The sequence below is a fragment of the Nicotiana tomentosiformis genome, chromosome 6 (assembly GCF_000390325.3).
Source record: "Nicotiana tomentosiformis chromosome 6, ASM39032v3, whole genome shotgun sequence".
Classification (NCBI taxonomy): domain Eukaryota; kingdom Viridiplantae; phylum Streptophyta; class Magnoliopsida; order Solanales; family Solanaceae; genus Nicotiana; species Nicotiana tomentosiformis.
The window spans coordinates 80,768,015-80,791,387 of NC_090817.1; the positions used below are offsets into that span (position 1 = coordinate 80,768,015).

The 23,373-nt window shown below is 39.8% G+C and overlaps 1 protein-coding gene across 2 annotated transcripts; it reads right to left on the minus strand.

Moving 5' to 3' along the window:
- Positions 1–1,143: 1,143 nt before the first annotated feature.
- Positions 1,144–5,236, minus strand: LOC104086556 (laccase-4-like). Of its 2 annotated transcripts, none has more exons than XM_009590853.4 (6): positions 5,073–5,236; positions 3,645–3,796; positions 3,304–3,548; positions 2,977–3,105; positions 1,771–2,694; positions 1,144–1,500 (listed from the first exon to the last, which is right to left on the minus strand). In XM_009590853.4, exons 1-6 carry the CDS (start codon positions 5,163–5,165, stop codon positions 1,370–1,372), a joined length of 1,674 nt encoding a protein of 557 aa, XP_009589148.1. In that variant the 5' UTR covers positions 5,166–5,236; the 3' UTR covers positions 1,144–1,369. The 2 variants fall into 2 exon arrangements, with proteins under 2 accessions (XP_009589148.1, XP_018623007.1); XM_018767491.3 differs by lacking the exon at positions 5,073–5,236 and adding an exon at positions 4,046–4,136.
- Between the last annotated feature and the right edge of the window lie 18,137 nt (positions 5,237–23,373).

The following is a 23,373-nucleotide window of genomic DNA, read 5'->3' on the forward strand; positions in this document are numbered from 1 at the left end:
AGAATTGCCACGTATCAATTTGGACAAAAAATGTACACAGTACAGTGTGCCAACTGTACTGTCCCCAAAACAAGTACCTATCAAACTAGGCTACACGCTGCAGAGACTGTAATGTTGTGCTATCATGTATGAATCTTCTACTCGGCATATGTAAGCTCAATTTTCTTTATTCTTTTTTTTCCAATTTCGGAGCTTGAAAGAGAAAATAAGATCTTGAAATTAGTGGTCATGAATAAGTCATAAATTTTTTTGTGATTATAAATTATCTCATCGAGAGTGAAATAAAAAATTTAGTATAATACATACACGCACACATTTTTTATACATTATAAAGTTATATATATATATATATATATATATATATATATATATATATATATATATATAGACACACACACACACATACATCATAGAACAGTCTATACATTTTGGATACACAAAAATGCTCGGGGATACATTAAGGATACATTAGGGATACATTAGGGATACACTTTATATACAAATTTTATATATTGTGCAATAATATATACACTTTTATACATCGATACAATAGTCTATACACCTTAGATAGATAAAAGTGCCCGGGATACATTAATGATACACTAGGGATACACTGCAAAATGCACGATACAATTTATAACCAATAGACTGTCACTATACAAAATATATAAAAATAGACTGTCACTATACAAAAAATATACTAAATAGATTGTCAATATACAAAATATACTATCACTATACAATAAATATACTAAATAGATTGTCACTATACAATTTATATACAATAGACTTTCACTATACAAAAAATATACAAAATAGACTGTCACTATACAAAAAAAATATATAAAATAGACATTTCGGACTATTAAATATAATTTGTTTGGACCGGAGGGACTTTTTGTGTCAATGGGAAAAAACATGGGCTGTTAAAATTTTGAGGGGCTATAAATGGTCATTTTCTCTTTGACACATTTAGCCACTCGACCACAAATAAAATGTTCTATTTTAAGTTACAATATTCACTAGTGTTACGCAACAATTGGAGAAACATAGTCTATGTTATTTCCTACAAGTCCCATTTTAGGTCCCCCCAAAAGAAGAAAAAAGAAAAAAAAAAAGGACCCAGCCATTATGCAAGAAATGTAATAGCAAAGAACACGGTGAACACATATCTCATTTATAATTTACAGCTTTTCTCATAAAACATTATCATAAAATTACTTTCATACAAACTTGTCCCCTATGATATTATAACCTATTTTCTTCTTGAAAAGCAAACTGTTTACTCATAGAAGCTCTTTTTGCTTGCTCAAACAACTCATACCAGTGGATTACTCTGAAAATATATACACATAAATGATAGGAAATCTTAACATGTTGGAAGATCTATGGGAGGAGGTAAAAGAGATTCTTCAGGGCCATTTCCATTATCAACCACAAAAGCCATCTTCAGTCCCCATGTTGTGTGCACCTCCAAATGGCAATGGAGAAACCAAATCCCTATAAAAATCAACCCAAAGAAATAAAAAGATTACAAAGTTGAAATCAGTTCAAACAACATAATTTTTACCTTTTAACTGTAAGATAATTTTCCCATAATTCGGTTATTTAAAAGATAACTATACGTAACAGTTCTCTATAAATGGTATCATCAACTTGAAACGTAAGGCATGTAACTTGTTATAACAGGTTAAAATATACTAATAGTGAAAAAGTTCTTTATACTGTCAATTTAAATAACGAAGAGCCTTTATTTCTAGAATAATTTACCAGGATTATTTGCCGTGAACCTGATAGCAACCCAACCACCAGAAGGGGCATTTATGGTGTTCCTCTCAACAGGGTCAACAAGATTGAACTTATTAGGGTCTTCCTTTGGATCAAAATTTCCTCTGCCTCTTCCAACCACAAAGAAATTGAAGCCATGTAAATGCATTGGATGGTTCTCAGGACTCAACAATCCTGTATCTTGCATTATTAATTGGACATTAGAATTATAAGCAAGTCTATATAGCCTAGTCCCTTCCATTGTCCTCAAGTTTTCTGGTGGAATCCCTGTGTAGTCAAATGTATATGCTGGATTTCCAGGGAAATCATCAGTAAACACTCCACTTTTATTGAAGAAATGTGCATTAAGTAGTGACACACTTGGCATAACAAATGTAACATTATTGATAGCTGCCACAATTCGGAATTCTCTGTAACATGATTCACAAGGGTTGAGTCCAAGACTAATGGTGAAAAAAAGAGAATGATCAATTTTCAGTGGGACTTTTGCTGGATATTTTCTTGAATTCAAGCTTCTGAGAGAGTCCATAAATTTAATTGCAATAGGGGTTGCATTTGTAGGCGGCGGCACGGTTAAAGTTGTTGTGGTGGAAGAAGTATTGGTGCCTCTATATTGTAAAGTAGCAGTGGCAGTTCTGTTATTCACTAAGATAGGAGAATCCATGTATGCTGATGTTACCATTAAGTATTTGCCACTTTCAAGATCAGCTGATAAAATGACATTTGTAGTCTGCCCTGGAGTTGTTAAAATGGTCTCAGTTTTAAAGGGTTTAACATAGGAAGCATCTACTTCAACCACAGTTAGCTTGTGGCCAGCAATCTTAAAGAAAAGTTCTTCATTCAGTGCAGCATTGACTATTCTCAGTAAGTACTTCTTGCCTGGCTCCACTAGGAAAGTGAATCCCTCTGTGGATCATTGAACAAAAAAACATTTATGTACCAACTTGTCTAAAAATATATCAAGTCACTTATAAAGTAAATACAAATAAAGTTGTATGACAAGCATAAGCAGCTGACCTAGTAAATATAATAACTAACTTTTTTTATCACATGTTAAACTACTAATAGTGTTAAAAAAATTTACACTGCAATATATATAACTTTAATCCAAAATATGTTACAAACAGAAAAAGAAGGCAATAGTCCAAAATCTCAAGAATGCTAGAAAGGAAATGACATGAATTTAACCTTGTGATAAGCAGGTTGAGAGAGGACCAGGAAGGCCATTGATGGTGTGAGCATCAGAAATATTAGGGGGCAAACCTAATTTTGTTGCTTCATCAATTACAGCTTCAACATCTGACTTCCACCATTCACCTGCCAATTGAGCCACCAAATTAGTTGTCGATTTGGGATTCCAGTGAAAGATACTGTTGAGGTTATACACCAAATACACATGTGATGCTGCTCTGACAATAGGTAGCCGACCATTGGGATAATGACTTCCAAACAAAGAATGTTTCAACTAGGTTATTCATTTTACAATAAATAAAAAATGGTATGACAAAACATTACCTAAAATGATCAGAATTTCCTTTTGGGGCTTAGGGAATGGGTAGGGAAAAACAAGCTTAGGGAGAATGACAATAGCACCATGGACAGTTGCCCTGAGCCAGAGAATGTGTGCATGCCAAAATAGTGTTCCTCTCTGATCTGTGACTGTAAAATTGTAGACATAGCTTTTCCCTGGCTGTATTGGACATTGTGTTATGTAAGCTGGCCCATCAGCCCACCCTGTCCTTATTTGTTTGACACCATGCCTGTTCATCATTTTTTTAGGAAAATCACAAAGAAAATGGTTGTTTTCCTTTTTAACAAAAAATGTAGGATAGAAATAGTTGTAATAGAGAACTAACCAGTGGATGGTGAGATTATAATGAACTTGGTTAACGACCTTGATAAGTAGGGTATCATCTTCCCTGGTATAGATAGTTGGACCAGGAAATTTTCCATTCACTGTTACAGTAGCTTTAGTTGAGCATAATCTTGTTATATTTTTCATCACCACCTGCATTACAAAATCTCACCAATCATATCGGAGTTTAACTTTCATGCACCAATAGTGTAATATTTTTTTATACTATATATCAAGTAAAATCAACCTCGATATATAGGAGGTAACTGTTTAAAGTGAAGCTTGATATATACTAATCTAAAAAATAAGATAAATAGCATTGCTATAATATCTTGACTGTATAAAAATTCTTTATACTGTCAGTTTATATAATTTAAATCTTTTTATGAAATGTATTGTTACCTTTCTTGAAATGTATATTTAGCTTGTTAGCCAAACTTCCACACCAGAGAAAGAAAAATAGAAGTATAAGAGATTTTAATTCATACAGTCTTTAGCTATATCAATTTTCAATTTAATCTATGAGTTTTGTGATGATCACTGATCCTTTGAAAGATTTTAATCTTTCCATTTCAGCAATTAATCAAATGAGATTTTGTAAAGTGATAAAGTAGTATTGTAAAATGATAAATATTACTATATTGTTGACATGTTTGCCACATATATACTTTATTGATTTGTGGGTTTGTTTAGGAATGCAGAGAATTTGACAGGGGTTGATAGGGATAGGAAGAGAATGATCAAGACAGTGTCTTGTGCGCTACAAACGCAATTTAGACTTTATATTAATGTACCCAATCGAAAATATTTTAAAAAAAAATGAAGAACCACATTTTGCATGATTACCAAATATTTTGGAAAATGACATTCCATCAGTTAATCTTGCATCAGAATTCACCTTTGTGTTTGACGCAAAATCAAGATGCACATGCATGCTGCTTTATATTGACATATTTCTTTCCATAGATATTTCAGGTAAATATGGGTTAAACTAGGAAAATAATGAACTAATAATAATGAAAATTGATGATAATCTTTCGCTTCATAAGTCAATATATTCATTGAAATCTGTTCCTGCGAACTTTATGTATTACCTCCAATAAGTAGTACCATTTTTATACTTTCAAGACTAGGAAAACCTTAACCCCTCATGATTTGGTAAGAGGATAAATAAATAATTTTTATACTATTGTGTCACTTAAAAAAAAATAACTACACGTGTAATTGTCCTTATTAGTTGAAATTAATAATATAAACAATAAGGCAAACAAACTGTTATAATATGTTAAATTATAATGATAAATTTATATTGTTAGTGTATAATTTTGTCAAGGTAAAAACTTAGTTGCACCCTATTTCGGAAAGTTTTTACCTTTTGTGCTTATGTAATTTGCAAAACTATTGATTGGTACATGTAGAATGAACTTACATTGAATTTATAATGACGGATATTGCCTCTGCATTCTACCAACACTGGCCACAAGAGAGCCAACACCACCATAATTCTCAGCCATTCCGCCATTTCCCCCACAATCTTTTATCTCTCTATCTCATTTCTTGTACTTAAGTGTATATATTTAGTGAGCTAGAGAGGAAGTACAACGACCTATCTTATATATAGTCTATACAAGAACGTCATTTTTATAACTAGTTTGGTGGATAAACGAGATGCTTCTAGGGGAAGATCAAACTCCGTACCACTATCCAGATGAACCCTCATTTTTTGATATATACTGATTTCTTTCTTGTAATTTACACAAACGTTGTTACATGCATGTATCATTCCAAATGGTAAACTCCTTTTTGAAGCGAAGCTTGCATGGCGGACTTAGAGCATTGTATATGGGTTATCGGGAACCAGTAACTCTTGGGTAGACCCTGTATTTATATTAAGAAATTTACTAAATATTTCTAAATATCTAATTGTGAACCCAATTATTATTGCATATTAATTTGAAATTACGGTAGGAACCCATAAGCCTTAAATTTTGGATCCGCCTCTGGCTACATGCATATACAATATTCAACTTTTAACCCTTAATAAAAATTTAAAATATCCCACTTTGAACTTGGGTTGGTCCAACCTATATCTGTGGTTCAATTACGACGTACAAAAGAAATCCAAGTCCAAGTGTCCAACTTTATCCATGTAAAAACTTAAGTCAAAACGATGACAAGAATTGAAACATGAGTACCAACTAAAGCGCGCTTATCTAAGTTGCCTCTAGTAAATTAATACTAATAAAACTCAGCAGTAGTTGATATTAACAGATAGCTTACAACATGGTTCAGAGCAGATAAAACTTTAGAGTCAGAGATCTTGACCAATAATTAATAAAAGCTTTACTGATTAGTAAGACCATAATATATACTACAATTTTCTCATGTATTATTGAAATGAGCTGTATCTTGGTTGTATTGCTTTGTAAAAAAACAGATGTAGGTGAGAGTTGCATTATTCCAAAAGAGTTTGAAGAGTTCTTGTGGAAGAAAGAAGTGAGAACGTACCTTGTAGTTAGAGAGTTACTATCATAGAGCCTGCGCTGTCACCAAAAGATTTTGGAAACAGCTCAATATATTCGTCCTATGAATAGTTAAATCTTGTCATAAAATTCTCAAAAGTTTGGCTTTAGTAATTTCTTAGCTCAGCCAAGACTTAAAAGGGGAGTGAATTCTACTTTTTATATATGCGTCAATATTGTTTAGACGCACACATGGTCCAAACTATAATTAACTATAGACGCAGTGAGTTTTGGCAACTCTGTTGCGTCTAATCTAGATATCATCACCAACCTGCTTTGGCTAAGTCGTTTTAGTATAATTCAATCTTGGACAGACGACTCCTGATAATTAATGTCAATTTCTCTTTTGAATGTTTCGCAGGGATTCCATAACTCCATGTCATCCAGTCATTAATGCATGTTATATACGTTTAATGTCATTTTCCAATTCAATAAACAATTAAACTACAATCCAATTCCATTCTGATTTATGTCGACGCTCCAATAATTTATTTTCAACATTAATAAACCTTCTAGAGGCTAATTTCGGTTTCCTTGTATCTTTTGTTTTTCCTTTTCTTTCTTCTCTCTCTGATCCTCCATCACCCCACCCCCCACCCCCTTTTTTTTTTTTTTTTTTGAAAAGTTGTATCGCATATTCATTCTACACTGTGCAAATAATTACTGAGGAGAATGCAATTTCATATTATACCACTTAATTGCCAGATCATACTCTCAGCCGTTTCTTCCTTTTTTGTTGTCCCCGGTCCATCTATCTCTGAAAACAATTACTTATAAAAAGAGAGAGAAAATTATTCTGAAAACGAGTAGTTATCTTGGTAACACATTACAGTAGAATGATTCTTGTAAACTTTAATGATAAACCTTCTCGACAAGAGTGAGTTGCTCTAGTGGTGAGTACCCTCCACTTCCAACCAAGAGGTTGTGAGTTCTGCGTACACAATACCCTCCCCAGATTTCACTAGTGGAATTATACTGGGTTGTTGTTGTTGTTGCTTCTTAAGACTAGGTATCCATTATTCTTTTCTCTTTTCTTTATCATGCACTAAAATTTTCAAATTGCTCGTCCATTTATTTTCTCTATACAAGGAGGAAGCCGGGGAAGAAAGAAGATTTTTTGAATCTAAAAATAATTATTTGTTTCCAATATGCAGTCGATTGTAAAGACATACTTCATACTAGCCTAATGGTAGTGTGTCATTACATCTAGGAAGAAGCAAATTGCCGTGGTTAGTCCCTTTTCAATATGTAGTAGTAGGCGATTTTATCTATAAGGTCGTCAATCATCACAGTCACGCTCTCTATTTAAAAATAGTTTCTCCTTTTATTTTACTCTCGCTATTATAGATTAATAATTCTTACTTTCAAATACTGAATCAAAAAATTAATTTAGAACTGTATACAGGTAAAACCGGGGTTAGTGAGCACCCCGATTTTTCGGCGGGGCAAATAAAGCAAGGACATAACTACATGGAAACAGAATTGAAGCTAAGAACCTCTCGTACTAAGGCTCGAATGAAGCGCTTACCACCGAGGCCATCGAGACAACGCCCCCGGAATCCAGTTCGGGCTCCAAGACCTCGGAAGGCATAACCAAACGGTTGTACATGGCTAACGAAGGGCCGTGATACCCGCGCCCAACCAGATATCACGGCGTGGGTCTCGGCCCATATCGACAACGGATAAGTGATTAACGAAAAAGAAGATTTTTACCCTTTTTAGAATTGTACTTGGGGTAAAACTCCTCTACTACATAAAGGGAAAGTTTATTGCTCAATACACACATAGTAACACGCATATCAAGACAATATACACTTGTTTTCTCTACCTCTAAAGTTATTCAAAATTCTTATTTTGCTCATAGTTCTTCATTAGTAATTGGTTTCGAATTGAGGGCAGAACAATACCTAAGCTCATATTCGAGCTCGGACCTAACATCATAACTGGTTGTCTTTAATTCACTTATTTAACGTTATTGATCACTTGTATTAAATAAGTCTGCATATCATTAAAATCGCATATAAATTTAATTGTTATCCATTTTTAAGGGTATACAGTTTGGCGCCCACCGTGGGGCTAAGGATAATAGTGATGGTTTGATACAAATCTCCATAATGCACTCTACTTTACACTTGTTCTTTAAGGTCTAAATTTCATCTCAGCTTAAAAATGTCAAGTTCTCAATCCGCTCACTTGAACGTTGAGGATGGATCTAGCCATTATGGCGAAAACAACAATCTGGTGCCTAGCAATGAGGTGCCTCCTACTGATCCCAACGGGGTCCCAGTTGTAGGCCCAGTCGATACTAACTCATATGTGGCCATCGACGACAACCTTCCTACTAACCCCGAAAATAACGTTCGTGGAGGAGCCGAACCAACGGCTCAGGGAGCACCCGAAGGCGAAGGCGACGGGGTCAGTCTACGATTGATCTTCGAAATGCTACATGCTCAGGAGGCGGCGATAGCGCAACTGCAAAACCAAAGCCGCGCCCCCAGCAGAGTTGAGCCCGAATCGCCCCGGAAAAAAACCCGAAGAAATGAGCAGATCACCAAAAGGCCGGGCAAAGCTGAGTCCGGTGTCAGCCCTGAAGTGATGAAAATGCTAGATTCATTAATGAAACGAGTGGAATCTGGTGAAAAGAAAATTGAGGCAAATGATAAGAAGGTAGAGACATACAATTCCCGAGTTGATCAAATCCCAGGAGCGCCTCCGATATTGAAAGTCCCGGACTCTAAGATATTTGTCCAAAATCCTTTCCCTCTGAGCGCGACACTGAAACCAATCCCGAAGAGGTTTCATATGCCTGACATTCCAAAATATAATGGAACCACGGATCCAAATGAGCACGTCACCTATTACACATGCACCATCAAAGGTAACGACTTGGAAGACGACAAAATCGAGTCGGTGTTATTAAAGAAGTTTGGGAAAACTCTGTAAAAAAGAGAGATGATATGGTACCATAACTTACCCCAAACTCCATTGATTCGTTCGCTATGCTCGCGGATGCTTTTATAAAAGCTCATGCCAGGGCCATCAAGGTTGAGACCAGAAAATTGAACCTTTTCAAAGTTAAGCAAAGCGACAACGAGATGCTTAGGGAGTTTGTGTCAAGGTTTCAAATGGAACGTATGGATATGCCTACGGTTGCGGATGATTGGGCCATTCAGACATTCACTCAAGGACTTAACCCCCGAAGCTCCCTGACTTCGCAGTAGTTAAAACAAAATTTGGTAGAGCACCCGTCGATAACTTGGGCCGATGTCCACAACAAGTAGCAGTCAAAAATCAGAGTCGAGGATGGTTAGCTCGGGGCCACTTCCCAGTCCGTTTATCCCATAAAAAATGAAGACATGCCTAAGAGAGTCATCGATCATGAATCAAGGCTGGTCCGAGATCGGTATCAACAATATATTGCAGATCGAGGGGGAAACGGGTCGAGGCGCAACTCTACAAGGAACGAAAGGAGAAGCAATCGAGGGCCCAATAGCCGAGGCCTGATGAGCAAAAATGGGTTCGACAGTCCGCTCGGGGGATGGGAAGCTCCAAGATTATCAGAGTATAACTTTAACGTCGATGCAGCCAGCATCATAATTGCCATCGGGTGCATCATAGAGACTAAATGGCCTTGACCATTGCAGTCCGATCCTACCTAAAGAGATCCTAACTTGATGTGTAAGTATCATGGCACTCATGGACAAAGGACCAAGGACTGCCGACAATTGAGAGAAGAAGTTTGTTGGTTATTTAATAACGGACACCTGTGAGAATTTCTAAGTGATCGAGCCAAAAACCACTTCAAAAATAGGGATGCCAACAAACAGACTGAATTAGAGGAACACGTCATCAACATGATCATTGGAGGGGTCGATGTCCCTCAAGGGCCTGTGATAAAACGCACTAAAGTGTCGATCATAAGAGAGAAGCTCACCGGAGATTTTATCTCGGAAGCAACCATTTCATTCAGCGATGAGGATACAGAGGGGATCGTACAATCTCATAACGATGAATTGGTAATTTTCGTACTTATAAACAAATCACGAGTTAAACGTGTGTTGATTGATCCAGGTAGCTCGGCCAACATCATCAGATCGAGGGTCGTAGAGCAGTTGGGATTACAAGATCAAATAGTGCTAGTAGTCTGAACGGGTTTAACATGAAATGTGAAACCACTAAAGGAGAGATAACCCTACCTGTGAACACCACCAGGATCATTCAGGAAATAAAGTTCTATGTGATCGAAGGGGACATGAGATATAACTCTCTATTCGTAAGACCGTGGGCTCACAACTTGAGGGCAGTACCTTCGACCTTACACTAGGCGTTAAAATTCCCTACTCCGGGAGGAATCAAAACAGTATTCGGAGAACAGCCGGCCGAAAAATAAATGTTCGCAGTCAACAAGGTGATCCCGGTGCCCGTGCTCTCGACATCAAAGAATACGGAATTGATTAGGAAGGAAAAAACTAAATAGCAATCACTGATACCAGCCCCGATCGAACCGGAGAAGTGGGAACATATGGGGGTGATGATTATGGAGTCCCTAGATAGTTCATCGCCCCTGATGATTCCGATGCCACCAAATCAATGGTCGAGGAGCTGGAATAAGTCATATTGATCGAACACTTGCCCGATCAAAAGGTATACCTAGGCACGGGATTAACTCCCAAGCTCAGGAAAAAACTCATTGAATTTTTTATGGCTAACATGGATTGTTTTGCTTGGTCCCATCTTGATTTAACAGGGATCCCTCAGGAGATAACCACTCATAAGTTGAGTTTGGATTCGAAGTTCCACTCAGTTAAATAGAAGAGGAGGCCTCAGTCCGAAGCCAAACATGCATTCATTAAAGACGAGGTATCTAAACTCCTTAAAATAGGTTCCATTCGGGAAGTTAAATACCCGGACTGGTTAGCTAACGTAGTGGTAGTGCCTAAAAAGGGATATAAATTGAGAATATGCGTAGATTACAAAGATTTGAACAAGGAATGCCCTAAGGACTCTTTTTCTTTGTCTAACATTGATCGCATGATCGATGTGATGGCCGGGCACGAGATACTCAGCTTTCTCGACGCCTATTCTGGGTACAATTAAATCCGGATGGACCCGGGCGATCAAGAAAATACTTTTTTTATCACTAAATTCGGCACCTATTGTTATGATGTAATGCCATCCGGGTTAAAAAATGTCGGAGCTACTTATCAACGCCTAGTAAACCAGATGCTCGAAGAACAAATAGAAAAATCAATGGAGGTTTATATTGACGACATGTTAGTCAAGTTCCTGCGAGCAGAGAACCATTTGAAATATTTGCAGGAAACGTTCGACATATTAAAGAGCTACAATATGAAGCTGAACCTAGAAAAATGCGCATTCGAGGTTGGATCCGAAAAATTCCTTGGTTTCATGGTGCCAACTGAGGGATTGAGATCAATACCGATAAAATCAAAGCTATAGAAGACATCACCGTGGTGGACAGTGTCAAGGCCATTCAGAGGCTAACCGGGCATATAGCCGCCTTGGGCCGGTTCATATCGAGGTCCTCAGACAAAAGCCATCGGTTTTTCTCACTATTGAAGAAGAATAATAACTTTTCTTGGACCCCGGAGTGCCAACAAGCCTTGAAAGAACTCAAGCGGTACCTTTCGAGTCCGCCCCTGCTCCATACTCCGAAGATGGATGGGCAGCTGTACCTTTACTTGTCAGTATCCGATGAGGCGGTAAGTGAAGTCTTGGTCCGTGAAGAGAAAGGTACGCAATTCCCTATTTACTATGTTAGTAGAATTCTAGGCGAGGCCGAAACAAGGTATCCTCACCTGGAAAAATTGGTGCTAGTTTCCTAAGCGCCTCTAGAAAGTTAAAACTATACATTCAATGTCACCCCATATATGTCGTGACCTCTTACCCACTGAGAAACATCATGCACAATCCCAAGATCTCGGGCCGGTTGGCCAAATAGGCATTCAAAATTAGTGGGTACGATATCGAGTATCGGTCCCGATCCGCCATCAAATCACAAATTTTGGCAGACTTTGTAGCCGACTTTATGCTAGCCTTAATACCCGAAGTCAAATGGGAACTATTGTTAACCTCGGGGGTTACCTAGGGATTTTGGACCCTCTTTACGGACGGTGCTTCGAACGCAAAGGGGTCCGGGCTCGGCATCATGCTAAAGCCACCTACGGATAATGTAGTTAGGCAATCTATTAGAACTATAAAATTGACTAACAACGAGGCCGAGTATGAGACCATGATTGTAGGTATCGAGTTGGCTAAAAATCTTGGGGCCGAGGTGGTCGAAGCTAAGTGTGATTCCCTCCTTATGGTAAATCGATTCAATGGGACATTCGAAGTAAAAGAGGAACGAATGCGAAGGTATTTGGACAAGTTGCAGGTAACGCTGCATCAATTCAAGGAATGGACCCTACAACACGTGCCCCGAGATCAAAATAGCGAGGCCAATTCTCTTGCTAACTTGGGGTCATCGATTGATGATAATGAATTTAGTTCGAGAACAATCGTACATCTCATGAAGTCGGTGGTAGAAGAAGGCCATGCCGAAGTAAAATTGACAAGTTTAACTTGGGATTGGAGGAACAAATACATAGATTATTTGAAAACTAGGAAGTTGCCCTCGGATCCTAAAGAATCAAGAGCGCTGTGCACGAAGGCGGTCGGGTTTAGCCTGTCCGAAGGGACTCTGTTCAGAAGAAAATTCGATGACCCGCTCGCCATATTCTTGGGGCTGGGAGATAGCGAGTATGTCTTAAGAGAAGTTCACGAAGGCACTTGCAAAAACCATTCAGGGGGCAGAATCTTTGGTTCAGAAATTAATCAGAGGTGGCTATTACTGGATTGACATGGAGAAAGATTCAAAGGACTTTGTACGAAGATGCGACGGCTGTCAGAGACACGCATCGATGATCTATCAACCCGGAGAGCTACTCTATTCAGTCTTATCCCCATGGCCGTTCATGAAATGGGAAATGGGCATCATCGGTCCCCTGCCATGGGCACCTGGTAAGGCTCAATTCATATTGTTTATGACCGATTATTTTTCTAAATTGGTCGAAGCTCAAGCATTTGAGAAAGTACGGGAAAAGGAAGTCATTGGCTTCATTTGGGACCACATAATATGCCGGTTCGGGATAGCAGCCGAGATCGTGTGTGATAATGGGAAGCAATTCATCGGCAGCAAGGTAAACAAGTTTTTTGAAGACCACAAGATTAAAATGATACTATCGACACCCTATCAACCTAGCGGAAACGGACAAGCAGAATCTACAAACAAGATCATACTTCAAAACCTGAAAAAGAGGTTTATCGATACCAAAGGGAAATGGAAGGAAATTCTGCCCGAAGTCTTGTGGGCATACCGTACAACTTCGAAGTATAGTACCAGGGCCACCCCATTTTTATTGGTCTACGGTGCCGAGCCTCAGATTCCGATATGCGATCGAAGAATCGAATGGTGAGGTCATGAGAACAACCTGGAACTATTGGATGAAAGGCGTGAGGCCGCCCTAGTCCGGTTGGCCGCTCAGAAACAACAGATAGAAAGATATTATAACCGAAGAGCCAACCTTCGACACTTCAAGATCAGAGACTTGGTGTTAAGAAAAGTAACACTACACACCCAAAACCCGAACAAGGGGAAGCTGGGATTGAATTGGGAAGGACCATATCGAGTCGTCGGAATTACTGGCAAAGGTTCGTACAAACTTGAAGCAGGAAACGATGCACAACTACCGAACAACTGGAACATGACATACTTAAAGCGGTATTACTGCTAAGGTACGATCTCATTTACTTTTTTATAATATTATGAATCGAACTAACACTTGCAGGAAACGGCCAAGGGAGAATGTAACTATTAGGTATGAAAGCATGCATTGCACTCTTTTTCCCTTGCACCGATTTTGTCCTAAATGGATTTTTCGGCAAGATTTTTAACGAGGCAACAGTAAATTATACTAACTTAGATTCAAAGGCCGGTCTTAAAATAGAGTAAATGGGTGCATTAATAGTATCCGAGCCCTCTCAAGATCGACCTCGAATACTGGGGGCCATCACCCTCTGGTTAAGGTTCTTAGCAAGGAAAGAATGAAACTTGGTACTTGAATAACTTAGGCTCGGTGGTTAGAATTTATTGTAAGGGACAAACAGTCAAGTGAACTGTGCCCACATAAGCCACTTTAGCCATGATACAAGCTTTTACACGCTTTCGATCATGTACTTTACAAACAGAAATGAAAGAAAGTTTCCACCTTACTGTTACGCATTTTTGCCACTTAGAACACACATCCTAAGGGCCCATGGGCTACCCCCATTCGGGGACTATCGAGCCCAAGGGATACCCCTATTCGGGGACTAACGAGCCCAAGGTCTACCCCTACTCGGGGATTGTCGTCTGAAAAAAAGGTTCGGGCAACTCATGCTACCAAATCCCGAAGGCACAAAACCTATTAGGTAGTGCCTAAACACAAAAGTCTATGGCCATCCTAAAAAATGGCTCGGAGACGTCCGAAGCTCGTAATCAGAACATAAGGCCTTTATAAAATTAACAACTCGCTAAAAGGTTACCCTCGACAAAAGCGTCGTCTAAAATCACTTAAGCATCTTGGGAAAACTTTCGGTCACACCGAGTTTTTAAAGCCTCGATAAAATAAAGTTGTTCGGACCTCTGAAAAATGAACGACTTATTACTACATTTGATTCTATGCTAAGGCATTTGCAAGAATAGAAATTATGAAAAAATACTAAAAAAGTAGAGACTCGATATTGCCAGAAAGGGAAATTTTATATATTATGGAATGTATGTACAAAGGCCCAACAAAAACGGCCTCAAAATAAACAAAAAACATACACAAAACAAAAACTAAAAATGTTCTAAGGCATTCATGCATGGTCTTCACCGGGGCCGACTCGGCGCCAGAACCGTCGGAGCCTTCAGATCCCACAGAACCCTCGGATCCTTTGGCACCTTCAAGCTTGAAAAGTTTCTTCACCTCGACCTCAAGCTTTATTGCTTCCTTGATCTCGGCCGACAGGTCGAAGCCTCGGGCATGAATCTCTTCGAGGGTCTCCCTTTGAGACAACCGCCTCATATATTCAGCCTTCTTCTTCAAGCGGGTCTCAGAAGCCTCAACATCGGCCTTGTACTGGGCCACCATCTCTTCGGCATCGACGGAGGTTGTGTCCAACTTGAACTTTATTGCTTTGTACTCTCTACCGAGGGTGTACCGCTTTACGACAACGAAGCTCAGCTATACTTGGAGATCATCATTCAGCTGGGACCACTTGTCATATTTATCCTTCACCACCCGAAGTTGAACCACTACCGATGCCAGCTTTGCCTAGGCAGTTTCCTTCTACGAAGCCAGCAGGTCCATTTTACTCTTCCACCCATCGGCCATGGCTTGGATATCGTTCATCTCACTTTGGAGTTGGTCGATCTGGTCGATCTTCTGTTGGACCGGCGAGGTTTTGTCGTTAGCCACCATGATTAGTTCCTCGTTTCTAACTTCAAAGACCATTACCTTTTCGACCAGGTTGGCATGTTCCCGCCTCAGGGTCGAAGCTTCCTTCTGAGCCCTATCTAGCTCGGCCTGAAGGTCCTTGATGGCCCCGTCTTGCTGCTCGCTAAGGAGCTTATACATATACTTCTTTTGAGCCTGCTCCGTGAGCTCGAACTCGAGTTGATTGACCTCGGAACGGTATCGGAGGAAGTTCTCGTGGTGAAGTCGAGGCCTGCAAAACAACAAAAGTCGTGAGAGACATTAAAACCTGAGTAAAGTTCAAGAGGACGTAATGATGCCTTACCGGGTTCAACGCCTGCTGCGCCTCATTGAAAAGATACGACACGCCCACCTCATTCATTTTTGCCTGGTCCTCCTCGGTCACCAGGCATCAGAGGTAGCTGGTTATGCCCACGGGAGTGGATAGAACCCGAGCATCCTCCGAGACAGTAAGAATAATCGATCTCTTACGACCAGGGTCACACTCAGAGCGGGAAACGGATTAACCAATTTTGGGCTTGAACTTGGCCCGCCTGCTTCCGAAGATACATCCTTCTTTGGGACCTCCAAGTCGCCAAGCCCCGTAAAATCGTCCAAATTGGACATGTCCACTCCATCAAAGAAGGAGCAGAGGGGGTCATTTGCGCCTTGTGCTCCTTCACTTGATTTCTCTTTCCCCGCTTGGGCCTCGTCAAGCATAGAATCGGTGTAGGAGGGCATCTCAACGATGTCAATCACACCAGCAACCTCCTTCAAGGCAGGAGCATTTTTGTGAGAGGTCGCGATCTCCATCTCGACTTTGGATTCTCGGACTAGGAGGGGCCCGACCTCATGGCTCTTCTCCTCGGTTGCCGCCTGCTCCCGGGGAGGGGCCGATCCCTGGGCAATAAAAATGTCATCTTATTCGGACTCATCCCTGAGCCAGAGAAGTGAGTCAGAATCCGGCACCCAGGAGCTGGTACTCTTCTTAGGCTTACGAGCCACCCTTTTCTTTGGATTTGCCTTGGAACCCGGGGAGCCTGAAGATTTTCCTTTCCTCTTCTTCTTTTCCCCCGCGGCAGCCCCAGTTGTCCCGAAATAGAGGGATCAACAGACAAGGATGCGTCCTCATCCCCTTCCAAAGGCCTAAGTTCGGTGGTCTTAGGCAAAATTATAAAAGAAAGAAGAAAGGTTAGTATGATGTGAGTTAAGAGCACAATAATAGCTATTCGAAGGAGAACCTTACCATGAGAACGAGTCTCCCATCGGCCCTTCGAAAGCTTGTGCAATTAGCGCTCGAAGTATGACATCTATTTGCAGATGCGTTCGATCTACTCCTTGAGCTGGGGGACCACATTTGGAACCCGGGTAGTAGCTGCACAACTACAAATACGAATGATGAGAAAGGAAATGAAGAAAAATTGACACTTAAGAAAGGATGCACTTACGAGATGCATTCCACTTCTCGGGGAATCGCATGAACTCGGAAGGGATCAAGTCTTCAGTCTTCACCCGAATTAACTGCCCCTGCCAGCCTCGGTCTCAATCTTCGTCAATACTCAAAAAGGAGGCCTTGTTGGCCCTGCGAGTAAGTTTGATTAATCCCCCTCGGAAAATTCGGGGACTGTACAAACGGAACAAGTGGTCGAGGATGAACCGATGAGACTCGGTGTTATTCATAAAATAATGGAGGAGGATCACGATCCTCCAAAGAGACAGGTGTGCTTTCCCAAGGCACACCTTGTATCTCTTGCAAAAATCCAAAACAAATGGGTCTAGCGGGTCTAGTATGAAGGGAAAAGTATAAACACTTAAATACCCCTCCACGTGGGTAGTAATAGCTTCCTCAGGCCCCAGGACTATTACGTCATTTTCTTCCCATTTACAGTCCTCTCGTACCACGGGAAGGACATCTTTGGTAACGGAGCATATATACCTCGATGCTCCTTCACCCTGGTCTTGTTGGGATGGGGGTTTCTCATTTTTGAAGTCGTCCGCGACTGAGAAACCCCCGGGTATAAAGCATTTCACGGGAGGCTCGACGGTAGCCTCGGGGGCATATGTCCTGGGGGCAGCCACCTCGGAAACAGCCACTTCGGGAATAGCCGCCTCGGAAGCAGCCACCTCAACATTTGTGACCGGGTGGGAAGATGAAGAGGCAGCCTGTTGAGGAACTAATTTAGACGTTTTAGCCATTGCTATCGGGTAAAGTTTGAAAATTAAAGGAAAAAATATGAAAGATTGAAGGAACAAGTTTGAAGGCTGAAAACCAGAGTATGAAGATTTGAAGAAAATCTGGGTAAGAAACTAAGAACAATTATGAGAATTTGAAGATCAAGGATGAAGATATGAAGGTTTGAAAGAAGTTGGTGATAGCTACAAAATTCAAAGGTGGAAGCTTGATCGGAAAGTGAAAAAAGAGAAGAGGATAAAAGCTTTTATAGGGGAAGTACGCGACGCTTCACATTCAAAGAAAACCAGCCGGTGGTTGACACATTTCCGAAGTCAGAACGACACGACTGATGGGACGTTCTGACTTTTTCGTCGTTTTAGTCGTGACGTACGAAGGAAGGAACTGGGCTTCATCTATCGTTTCTCATCATTTCGGCAAATCTACTCTCTGAAAAGTGAGGGGACTATCTGTATACGGGTAAAACTGGGGCTAGTGAGCACCCCGATTTCTCGGCGAGGCAAACGAATCAAGGACATAACTACATGGAATCAGAGTCGAAGCTAAGATCCTCTTGTACTAAGGCCCGAACGAAGCACTTACTATTGGGACCATCAAGACAACGCCTCCGGAATCCGGTTCAGGCTCCAAGACCTCGGAATGCATAGCCAAACGGTTGTACACAGCTAACGAAGGGCCGTGATACCTGCGCCCAACCGGATATCACGACGTGGATCTCGGCCCGTATCGATAGCAAATCAGTGATTAACGAAAAAGAAGATTTTTACCTTTTAGAATTATACTTAGGGTAAAACTCCCATACTAAAAATATGCAAATTTCCACCGAACAATTCCGTCGGAATTTGCCGGAAACGTCAATAACGTTGACGGACATTATATTCCGCCGGATATCCCTTTTCGACAAGCCAATTTCTGATAGAACGTCCATAGAAACTTTGCCTCTTTTTAGTAGTGATGGTATTAAGGAGATCCGTGTTAAAAACTGATTTGAGTGATATTCATATTTATCATCCCAGATTTAAATATTATTAGGTGAAAAGTTAAAAAAATAAAAACTCCATTGTTAGAGTTTTTCAAAAGCTTGAAAACTCATAACTGGGTTTTTATGATTTCTTGAAATTTTTGACAAATTGATTATGGAGCTTTGTTGGGATATCATTTGAAAGTTGTGGTTAAAATTTAAAGCTATTTGACGAAGATTTAAGTTTTTTGGAGATATTATTCGTAGCAGACAAAATTTAGTTTTTGTATAGAACATTATCCAATAACGAGATTATATTATATATCGGCTGTATAAAGGAAATTTGGCACACCACAATTACTGCCAACACATTTTGGCAATATATTAGCCAAGAATTAGAATTAGATTTAGCAATTTAACCTCAAAAAATTTGGCATATATCATATTATTATTATATCATACTATATTATAAGTAACAAGTCTCAAAATAAAAAAAGAATTACCAAATTATTCAAAAGTTGAATCATCCTTTTACCCCTTTATTTAAACTCTATAGTACTCCTATAATAGTTTTTGTACAAAAATGTAAATATGTATTCTAATGTAAATAGTTAGACATAAAAAGTAACATAAGTCTAATCCAATCGTGTCACTTCTCAACTTTAAAGTTTTTAGACGTACTTTTAATTATGCAACAAAGATAGATTAAAGAAAAGTATATGAATGAGATATTTATTATATCATCAAGTTTATTTAGTGTATCTCTTCCACTACTCATATGAATATAAAAAATACATTGTACGGCGTCTTTTATATCCTCTAAAATTGGCTCTGATATGTTTTTGTATTTTCGATCAGATTAGTGGAATTTTAATTTGATTTGATTAGGATAATTTTTATTTTCTGATTTGAAGAACGAACTGATGAAGTGCTTCTATCTTCCCCTTAATTCATCTTAGAAAATAATTAATCAATCACCATGCTTACATCAATATTGTTCTGGTTGCAGATGTCTTTCACTCGATAAGTTCTTATTTTCATTTTCTTTTTCACATTTACACTAGGACAATGTTTCTTTGTTCTAAAAGAATTATTTGTGATTACATATAGTCAAGGTATGATCATGAAGTTTGAATGGTTTCAGTTGTACTTGTTTACCCGTAAAACAGTGTAATTGAATTTATACGTGATTTCTAGACAAGTGAATTAATTTGATCCTGAAATAATAAAATAATTGAAGAATTATGCAATACTTAGTCTTTAGATGGAGACGAAATAACATAAACAACAATTCCGAAAACAAGGTTTCCGGGCACAATAATAATGGAATCGAAAAACAAGAAGATAAGATTATATTAAACTTTGAATAAAATGTAGCATAAATTTGTCAGAAAATTCATGTCTCTTACAATGATAACTGAGCTCACTATTTATAGCTATGTCTAGGGAAGAATGTCCTAGGATCGTGCTCCTCTTTTAATGTCAATTATGAGGGTCATTGATGAAAATGTAACGGTGAACATAAATGCCAAATTTTCTGTAACGGGTAATCGTTCTTAATGTCACGGAATATTCTCTATTAAGTGCTACCGGACAAGAGTATTTATCACATCTTTATGAGCATTATTCTTTCCGGTGACAAACAGAATAACTGCCTTCGGTCTTAGTCATACCCCCCGTCTTGGATTCCACGTGTCCCTCTTTTGGATGGCCATGTGTCATATATATTTTACCCTATACAAATAGTCCCCATGCTTTCCGGTGAAATAACTTTGTGTTATCGGAAAGTTGATAGAAATACTCTTTTGGCGGGAATTACTATAACTCCCTCTGAAGGCTTCTAACGGTTGATTAGACACACATCTCTCCGTATTTAATGCCCCGAACACGCGTCATCCCACGATTTAACATAACTTTTGCCATTTATTGAGGTAATCATGGCCATGAATTTAGCCGCTAAAATCTTTACTTATATGCATCAACCTTTTCTCCTATACTTCTATAATTTTGCGAGCTTCCCTTATTCGACTTGCATCCTTCTCTTCATCTAATTCTCTTCAAGTAAAAACCTTTCCCTTCTTCCATACAATGACTTCTTCCTCAAAGCGTACAAGTTTTTCAAAGAACAAGAACAAGGCCGAGGATTCTACTCCTCCAGCAGTGGGCTCCATCATCCCTAGAAGTCTTATTACTACAAAAGACTTAAAAGAGAAATTTCCTACTATTAACTCTCGTACATGGGCCGTCAGTAGGTATCCCTCTTCCATCCGTCCTTCTAGCATTCCTGCTGTGAAGGAAGACTGCCACTGTCATGATTTGGACATTGTTGCTCCTGATATATCAGAGCGAGTGACCCTACCCAATGAGGGTTTTACAAATTTTTATACGTATCCCTTTACTTTGGGTGCGTTCTCTTTGAGTGGAGAGCTTGACTTTGTTGTTGCGGAGTTTTGCCTCCGCTATCAGGTGTGTTTGGTACAAGTAAGTCCTTTTGTGTGGAGGACGGTTGCTTGCCTTCGGCATTGAGAAGACCTAAACTTAGCTCATATGATGAATCTCTATTCTCCCAAGATCTTTAGCGGAGGAATGATAAACCTCTGCAAGCGTGGCCACCATGCTCTGTTATCTAGCATGGATGACAATAAAGACCATGGATGGATGGAACGGTTAGTTGCAGTTGCCATCAACGATATCATTCAGGCAACGACTTCATCCTTTTCGGCCACTTGGAACCGCACTCGTAAGCTTTTTGTTTAATATTTCTTTTATTAAACACTCTTATATACCAGTATTGATCCTCCATCCTTCGTCTGCTTCAGCAACCCGATGGATCCTACCGGTGGTTAAAGGTTTGGATCCGTGGGTCAAGAAGATCTTGAATGTTACGGCACTTGAAACTCGCTTGTGTAAAGAACTGGCTCTTAAATACGGGTGGAAGGCCAAAAATTATGGTAATTCAAATGCACCGTGTTTCAATTTTTCATGTGAAGAACTTGATTGATCCCTTCTACCTTGTCTATGAAATAAGGTCTACCCGCGAGCTCTATTACTGTCCCCGAGGAGGACATTTTGGCCGATCCTGCTGATGCAGTGAGGCTGCTTCAGGAAGTGCTTACTCGAACAATTATCTACGGGTCTTCTTTGGGTACAAGTGTATCATTATGGAGTCCCCGACCGGAGGACAAACAACCAAAAAAAAATACTCCTCCGCGGCCGGGGAAAAGAATAAGAGGGTGAAGATGCTACCCCCGAGTCATCTCCGGTAGTGATGATGACTGGCTCTCCTTCTAGGCCGGTCGTAGACACCGTGATGATCGATGATGATGAAGAAGCTAGTGATGAGGGAGCTTCTTTACATAGAAGGCAATGATCCTCATCATCTCAACATGATGCTCGACCTGTTGAGATAGTTACACCAACATAGGACGATGTTTCGACACTTTGGGGAGAGCTTGATTTGGTAGATAATGCCAACTTCCGTCTTCGGGCCCCAGTTTCTGTGCCCGGTGCTGCGGGGCTGAGTACCGGGTCCCTGCCATCTTTGGTTGGCGAGCATCCAACAACCAGCATTGCATTTGATACAGTTGCTTCTCACTCTTCAACTACATCAGCTTCATCTCCACCTTCGCCAACACCAACAACTGCTACATCATTTTCATCCGCATCTATTCTTCCACCAGCAGCTGCCTCATCACCTCCACCGTCCATACTTGATCATGAAGGAAGTGTTCCTCTTTACCAGTCTCCAGTTTATGGGAATTTGGGGCAAAATTACGCTGCCCCCTCCGGAGATCTGCAAGGGAGGGGAAATGCTACTCTTTCAGTCTCCACTGGATGCAACTTGCTATCCCGGCTAGTGAAGCTTGCTAATTACCTGAAGCCTTTGGCTTCAAAAAGTTCAGGATCTCTCGGGAGAGTGCTTGTTAAACAACGCTATGCACAACGTCGCAATGGTATATTCTTTACTTCTTTTGTAGTTTCTACTATTTTTGCATAAATACATCCTAAGTTTGTTTTTTTCACTTTGTAGGCCAACTTTCTTGCTTCCGAGGAACTTCAAAGGTTGATGTCACGACCCGAAATTCCCACCTTCGAGACCGTGATGGCGCCTAATATTTCACTTGCTATGCAAGCCAACGTTAGAATAATATTATCTATTTAAAAATAATTTTTAAATTTATTAATAACAAAGAATTAAATGCGGAAGTAAAGTCTGAAATGTAGTGAATAATCCATAAAATAGCGATGTCTAAATACCATCCTAGAATTGGTGTCACAAGTGCACGAGCTTCTAGAATAATACCAATAAAGATCTGAATAAAATAAAGCTGTGTGAAAACAAACACATAAATAAAGTAAAGTAGACGGGGACTTCAGAACTGCGGACACCGTGCAGTTATACCTCAAGTCTCCTATGGGTAGCTGAAATCGGAGCAAGTCTATGGTACGCCGATGAGACCAACTCCGAAATCTGCACAAGAAGTGCAGAGTGTAGTATCAGTACAACCGACCCCATGTACTAGTAAGTGCCGAGCCTAACCTCGACGAAGTAGTGA

Coding starts and splice junctions, on each gene's coding strand:
- LOC104086556 (XM_009590853.4), bottom strand. CDS start 5,165: ATGGCGGAATGGCTGAGAATTATGGTGGTGTTGGCTCTCTTGTGGCCA. Junction 3,797..5,072: donor TCCGTCATTATAAATTCAAT/GTAAGTTCATTC, acceptor TTTGTAATGCAG/GTGGTGATGAAAAATATAAC. Junction 2,695..2,976: donor CTCAACCTGCTTATCACAAG/GTTAAATTCATG, acceptor AATGATCCACAG/AGGGATTCACTTTCCTAGTG.